The 7500-nt window shown below is 49.3% G+C and overlaps 1 protein-coding gene across 12 annotated transcripts in view; it reads left to right on the top strand.

Annotated features, from left to right (window-relative positions):
- The window catches only part of mef2aa (myocyte enhancer factor 2aa), a 97107-nt gene that overhangs the window by 38548 nt on the left and 51059 nt on the right, over positions 1 to 7500 (top strand). For all 12 annotated transcript variants that reach the window (XM_042109318.1, XM_042109324.1, XM_042109326.1 and 9 more), the window contains exon 4: positions 4553 to 4756. In XM_042109318.1, the coding sequence (XP_041965252.1) occupies positions 4553 to 4756 (204 nt within the window). The remainder of the gene's footprint in view (positions 1 to 4552; positions 4757 to 7500) is intronic.

Raw genomic sequence — 7500 nt, forward strand, 5'->3', positions numbered from 1 at the left:
CACAGCAGCAGTCTGAGAGCCCTTGAGAACTTTGGCTGGCTAAGTTTGGAGTGCATGACTTGTGTCCGTGACATTTTGTTTTCTGCACAGTTTCCAGAGGAATCTCGAAACTTTGTTGATTCTGCCTTTGGGTGTATAACAGAGACAGGAGACAACTGACATTAAATTGTGTCAGTTGTCTTTACGGAAGTTTCCCAAAGCCAGCTTCTGTATAATTTAGGTACATTTTGTCATTGTCATAGTCTGGTGAGAAAAAAAATTGAAATGGCTGTTTTAAATATCATAGAGATCTAAGAATGACAAGTTTGGCTTTCATTCTGTATGTGCACAATTTGACAGCTTCACAAATCCACTTTATTGTTTTTTCATTCCTACTTTTAAATCTATTTTCCAATGACATTGGATTGGTTCAGAACATTTCAAATGCACTCTATGCACTTATTGTTAAATTTAGACTTAATTGGTTTATCAAGACGTACATTGTCAGTGTCAGTCTCTACGGGACTATTATCTACTGTACTTAAGCCTCAGCCTGCAGTAGTTCATATGAGGTGGGCTTGTGTGTGTAGCATAGCATAAATTATGCCTTAGATAGATTTCCCCCAGTCCACAGACACGATGCCAGCTCTGTAGATTTTAAATGCAAACAGGAAGTGGGTTTCAGAACAAACACACAACACACATACACACATACTCAGTTTCAGTCTGACAGTACCCTTTTCGTAGCGTAGTCATCCTAATGTGTGTGCAGGTGTGTGTGTGTGTGTGTGTGTGTGTGTGAGTGTGTGTGTGTGCGTGCGTGCGTGTGTGTGTGTGTGTGTGTGTGTGAGTGTGTGTGTGCTGTTTGACAGATCCCACCCTGCAGTGTCCCCCATGACCTCTGTGCTCTCTGTGGCTTGGCTTCGTCTCGTCAGACACCCCAGACACAGCACAAGGGGTGGGGACAAACTCAGAAGCCACTCGCGCGCAACGGCTACAGTTGATAGTGGTGTGGCGAGACACCGTGCTTCCTTGGACAGCCACATTCATTATTGCCCTTTCTGTCAGCCCTCCTGAGGCGAAAAACAGGTCGGCACTTCTACGCACCCAGTGTGACCGACGATAATGTGATGGCATAGGTTAAACCTCCATTAAATCAAGGCTATAAACAAATATGTCTCCTCTTCCCAGCACAAGTGAATGATTCTATAGACGATGTAGATGTGGTTGGGGTGGACGTGATGATTACAGAGGGGTTAAGGGGGGAGGTGGGCTCGTGACCTACACTTGCTGCCTTTAGGGTGAGCTGGAGTGGAGCTGACTGGTGCATGACTGCTCTGCTGTGTGGTGATGCAGGTGTTAAAGTGGGCCAATGAGCTAGAGCTCCATCACACGTTACTGAGCCACAGGCCGCAGACGGGGCAGACAGGGGAAGCACACGGGTGGGGCAGATGGACCATGTTCTCTCTTCTCTTCTCTTCTCTTCTCTTCTCTTCTCTTCTCTTCTCTGGCTTTCCACTGTTAGTGAATATGTACTGATTTCCTGAGGCCCTTCTCTCCCTCTGCCTCCTCTCTGCTCCTCCTGTCCTCTGCTGGGTTAAATGAAATGAAGCGGTAGCATGGGTCAGCAGGTCTTCAGTCAGCATGCTGAGGAGCGCCCAGGTGGAACAGTGTCACACTTTGTGCCTTCACCCAGGCTCTCTTGGGGACATAACCGCCACCTTTAGCCAAACACACACACACACATACAGGCACACACACACACACACACACACACACACACACACACACACACACACACACACACACACACACACACACACACACACACGCATACGTATGCACGCAGACACTTGTGGTGTTTCTGAGTAAAGGGGCTCATGGACCACAGCATCTTGTTTGTGGAGGGTTTTTTCTGCTACTCTCTGCACTACCACCCCCCCCCCCCCCCCCCTCTTTCTCTCACACACTCTCAGTGAGGCCCCAACATTAGGCAGATTGAGTTGTCAACGGCAGGGATGTTAATTTGTTCTGAAATAGCAGCAAGCCGGGCTCCTAATGACAGCTGGGAGGGAGACGGGTCTCCGTGGGTCGGGGATGAGCCGGCGAGGGGGCCGGGCGGAGGAGAGGGCGCAGCAGGGGCGAGGTGTGCTGCTGTGTCTGACTGCTCAAACACAATAACAGCAACAGCAGCAGCAGCAGCAGCAGCAGCGGCAGCAGTGGCGGTGTCGGCATCAGCTTATTGCTCTCGCAGGACTCTTCAGGTACACAGCCTGTTTTAGAGTCTACACACTCCGGCTGTCTCATTAAAGGCCTGGAGAGCATTATTCATGCCTCCTTATTGCACAGTCACTGAGGGGCCCAGACATAACCACGCGCTGTTTGTCATAGTTTTTATTGCTGACTGCATACTTACTAGACCAATCTGCTGAGCACAGAAGTGTAAAAGGTGAGCTAGAGAACACAGCGCTCATGGAGCTCAAGTCGTTTTTTTGCCTGTGTTATTTATCTCCAACAGAAAAAAAAAGAAAAGTAAATATCATATGGGTGTATTGTAATGTATCACCTGTGAAGCAGACGACTGGAAATTCATTTCACACGCAGCGGGAGCTGCCCCAGAACCCGGCTGGCCACTAAGGCCCTATAACCCATTGGATTATATGGCGTTATACCATGTTTTAAATGAGCCTTGCCGCAGGCTGCAACCAATTAATGTCGAACAAAGCCAGGCTCATCTGCTCAGGGCCTCTTAGTAGGTCAGTGAAATTGGTGGAAGTGAAAGCAGACACACTCTGCGTGTCCTTCAGCCCCCCACGGGCATGAGGTTTCATTTTTTTTTCTCTTCACGTGGCTCCTCTTTTTCAGTGACGTTTGACTCGGGCCGTATGTAGCATCCACTACTAGCTTAGCCTCTCTGTGAGCAACGCATGTGAGAGTCTCCTCCTCTCTTCCTCTCTCCTCCTCTTTCCTCCTTTCTTCTCCTCTCTCTTCCTCTCCTCCTCTCTCTTTCTCTCTCCTCCTCTCCTCTCTCCTCCTTTATCCTCCTCTCTCCTCCTTTCTCCTCCTTTCTTTTCCTCTCTTCTCTCTCCACTCTCTTCCTCTCCTCCTTTCTCCTCCTCTCTTTTCCTCTCTTCCTCTCTCCTCCTCTCCTCCTCCTTTCTCCTCCTCTCTCCTCCTTTCTCCTCCTCTCTTTTCCTCTCTTCTCTCTCCACTCTCCTCCTCTCTCCTCCCTCTTGTTTTGCTGGCACTATTGCTGTTGGCTGGTGGTGGCTCTGTCACCCCGGCCTGTTGTTTAATGAAAAATGGTACGTTTCTGTTGACTGTTGCTGTTTGTAAAACACAAGAGCCAAAAGAGGTGGCCATGCATTATTTATGGCCCCGCTCAGAGCGCCTGGGCTGGGCTGGGCCAGTGTGAATGAGGATGAGGTTGGGGCTGAGGTCTGGGTCCCCAGCGTGAGGAGCGCTGAATGAGCACTGCAGGAGAGGAAGTGCTGGCACCCGCTCAAAGCCCAGAACACTGGCGGCCCCTAAACAGGCACACGGCGGTAGTAGTCAGGCAGAAAGAAGTGTGTGTCTGTGCGTGTGTGTGTGTGTGTGTTTGGATGTGTTAATGCGTGTGTGCGTGTGTGTGTATGTGTTTTTAGGTAGGACGTGTGTGAATGTGTGTGTGTGTGTGTGTGTGTTTGTGTGTGTGTGTGTGTGTGTGTGTGTGTGTGTGTGTGTGTGTGTGTGTGTGTGTGTGTGTGTGTGTGTTTTTGAAGGGTGGGTGGATGGGGGTCAGGTTTCAACCAAAGTGAGGCATGACCTGCTGTCCTTCGCCAGGAGTCAGGTTACGACAGTGGCAGGCAGGCGGTGAGGAGAAGAGAGGGCAGAGTGGAGGGGGGGTTGGGGGGGGCGGCAGTGCCGCTGTCATCTCACCCGACCCCTTGCATGATAGAGCGCTGTTCATTTTCCCATAAGACCATTCTCTGCCCCGATGCGCCCGTCCACACCGGCGGCCTCCTCTGTCTGACCTCTGGCCTTGCTGTCTGGGGAGGGCCACTGCCCGGAAGTTGCCCCTCTCAGCGCTTGTGCTCTTATGGCGGGGCAAACACAAGATGATACGCTGACACAACATGCGTTTTCGTCCACACGTGACAGTCAAATCAATCACTTATGGCAGTTATGCTGTCTATTCGTAAAGTCCTCTCTTTAAGTAGGCCTGCAGGACAGCATTTCACATTCTAGCGCAGGAAGTCCTGGTTATGGTGGTTAAATTAAATCATACTTCATACGGTTTTAAATGATATCTGCATTTAGTTTTGCTTTCAGTCATGTAGCAGGAATGTCTATCCAAACTGAAACATACTGACAGTAAATGCAAATGCATCATCAGTTCACTAATCTCTTTGGAAATGACATCATGGTCCTGTAATTGCTAGATCTATGTTGTTAGTGTGAGCAATCAGGTGGTGACATTGAGTATGCTGTGGGTTAGTTTTAGGGAGGGAACATGTCTAATATTTATTGTAAAGAAGCTCTTTAGACACATCTAATGATTTCTCTTTTTCTCTGTGTGTGTGTGTGTTGCCAGGTCACCTTCACGAAGAGGAAGTTTGGCTTGATGAAGAAAGCTTACGAACTGAGTGTATTATGTGACTGTGAGATAGCCCTGATCATATTCAACAGCTCAAACAAACTCTTTCAGTACGCGAGCACTGACATGGACAAAGTCCTGCTTAAATACACAGAGTACAACGAGCCCCACGAGAGCAGAACCAACTCGGATATCGTCGAGGTGAGTGAGAAATCGCTTACATCATTTGTAATGACACAGACACACACACACACATACTGTACATACACACACACACACACACGCACACATACAGAGATAGTCACACATGACAACCCCCCCCCCCCCCTCCCACACACACACACACACACACATCCCCTTCATACACAAATGACAAGGCCACAACGACACAAACCTTTGCCCCAAATTGACAGTTACTGGAAGTAGAACTTGTATAGCACATCTACATGTAAGAGAGAGCATGGAAGGAGTAGCCTAAAATTCCCCCAATCATTTGCCACTTCACCGGAAATTTACAGCACTTCAGCTTGATGGCTATTAGACACTGATAATGGCCTTAACCACGAGGGCTGTTGTGATGTATGTGTGTGTGTGTGTGTGTTGTGGTGCGATGTGGTGTGGTGTGGTGAGCTGATCCTGTGTGTGTGTGTGGATGAGTCTGGAGGCAGACAGCCGTCTGGCTAACAGTTTCCTCCTGACTGGTGCTCTGATATGGCACAGGACGCCTGCACAGCCTGATAAGTTCAGCTTCGGTTCGGGTCAGCAACTGACAAAAGGCATCTATCAGTCGAGCTGAGCAGGGCACAGCAGAGAAGCAGGAGAGGAGAGAGTAGGAGAGGAGAGGAAAAGGGGAGGAGAAGAGAGGAGAAGAGAAGAAAGGAGAAGAGAGGAGAGGAGAACAGAGGAGATTAGAGGAGAGGAAAGGAAAGGAAAGGAAAGGAAAGGAGAGGAGAGGAGAGGAGAAGAGAGGAGAGGAGAAGAGAGGAGAGGAGAAGAGAGGAGAGGAGAGGAGAGGAGAAGAGAGGAGAGGAGAGGAGAAGAGAGGAGAGGAGAGCAAAGGAGAGGAAAGGAAAAGAGAGGGGAGGAGAAGAGAGGAGAGGACAGCAAAGGAGAGGGAAGGAAAGGGGAGGAGAGGAGAGGAGAGGAGACAGTGATGCACTGGATAGCTGCATCAGCTGACAGTTTTTATTCTCCCTGTGAGACTGACAGGCCTAGATTAGAGGTCTGCGCGGGACTGATTTTTCAGTCCCGCTCCCGCCCGCTCCCGCATTAATGTGTCATTTTTAGTCCCGCTCCCGCCCGCATCTGTAACATGATGTCCCGCTCCCGCCCGCTAAAGCCCGCATGCAGGAGGGATAGCCTATTCAGCTTTTCTTTCTGTCTCACGAAAGGAGCACACACACCTGAGAAAGACTCCAGATGTCAGTTTCTTGGTTCTGAATGTAGGCTAACAACTGAAGTAGGCCTAGTCTGGTGCCCTCTTCCTCTGTCATGATTTTTGAGTTTTGACAATGAGCAGCAGGAACAAATTGAACCCACGTAAACGACAATATAGGCTATAGGCCGGCTATCCGTCAGTTATGCTTAAACCCCGTTTTTTAATGCTGCCTAACAGAACATCCAGCTGAACTATAGTTATGAACAGTACTTTAATCATTTCCATATTTAATTTTACGCACATATTTAATTTGCGGGAGTGCAGTGAATCATTGGTTTGTCCCGCACCCGCAAACGCACCTCTCTCATCCCGCCCGCTCCCGCAAAGAGCTTTCAAAAGTTGTCCCGCGCCGCACTCTTTGCGTCGGGTCCCGCGGGTCTACCGCGGGAATGCAGACCTCTAGCCTACATCTCACCTGTACATGGGCATGGAACATCTCACCTTTACATGGGCATGGAACATCTCACCTGCACATGGGCATGGAACATCTCACCTGTACATGGGCATGGAACATCTCACCTGTACATGGGCATGGAACACATGACATGGATGTTATTACAGTAACTGTTCGCTTTAGTCGTCAAGCCAGAGGACCACACATTGAGAAGTTGAAAAGTTGACAGGTTTTATGCCAGGAACATCCCCCCCATTCACTCACTCACTCCCTGGATCAATTAGCCTCTTGTACATTAGTCCCTTTTTTCTTCATTCTCTCTCTCTCAGTCTCTCTCATGTAGCACTCCACACTCTGGTCAGTTCCTGCTGTTTGCTGCTCCCAGAGTGTGTGCGTGGGCGCACAAGGTTTTGCTTTTACACAAGGCCAACGCGCCTTGGCCCCTTTGAACCTAGTTAGAGGTTTTATTTATTTATTTTCTGCGAGTTGTATGCAAAGCCAGAGTCAAAGCCTATAATCGTAACAGTTTACTCAGTGGTGGGCATACAGTAATGGCCTGGCAGTCAGAGTGTTCTTTGCAGAGTTACCAAAAACAGCATGCCCCAATTCAGGTGGGGAGAGTGGGGAGATTTGATATTATTCCTGAGTGGACAATGGTGGGATATGTGTGTTAGAATGAGTGGGTGGGTGGGAGGGTGGGTGGCGGGGGGTGTCATTGGTGGCTGTGGATTCACTAGAGTCCAAGTATTTCGCACTGACGCATTTGTGGTTTTGCAGTCCATTCCAAATACCCCTCCACACCACTACCACAGCGCCTGCCTCCACCCCCGTCCGTCCTCTCCGACAGCTTATGTCCGCACTCTGGCCCAAACGAAAAGCAAACACATTCATGCCAAGTCTGGCAATGGTGATAATAACAATGAAACAGCCTTGTTTGTTTTGAAAGCCAATATTCAAGGTGGACACAGACAAACCCTTGTGCTTCAGAGGCAGCGGCCGTGTTTTCCTTAAACAGAGCACAGTTTTCTCAGGTTTTCCCCGCATTGCCACACCGTAAAGCGCAGTGCTGTTTGGCTTGGCGGCCAGCCCTCTCGCCGTACTTGAAGTGTAACT

This window comes from Alosa sapidissima, chromosome 11, assembly GCF_018492685.1.
Source record: "Alosa sapidissima isolate fAloSap1 chromosome 11, fAloSap1.pri, whole genome shotgun sequence".
Lineage (NCBI taxonomy): Eukaryota > Metazoa > Chordata > Actinopteri > Clupeiformes > Clupeidae > Alosa > Alosa sapidissima.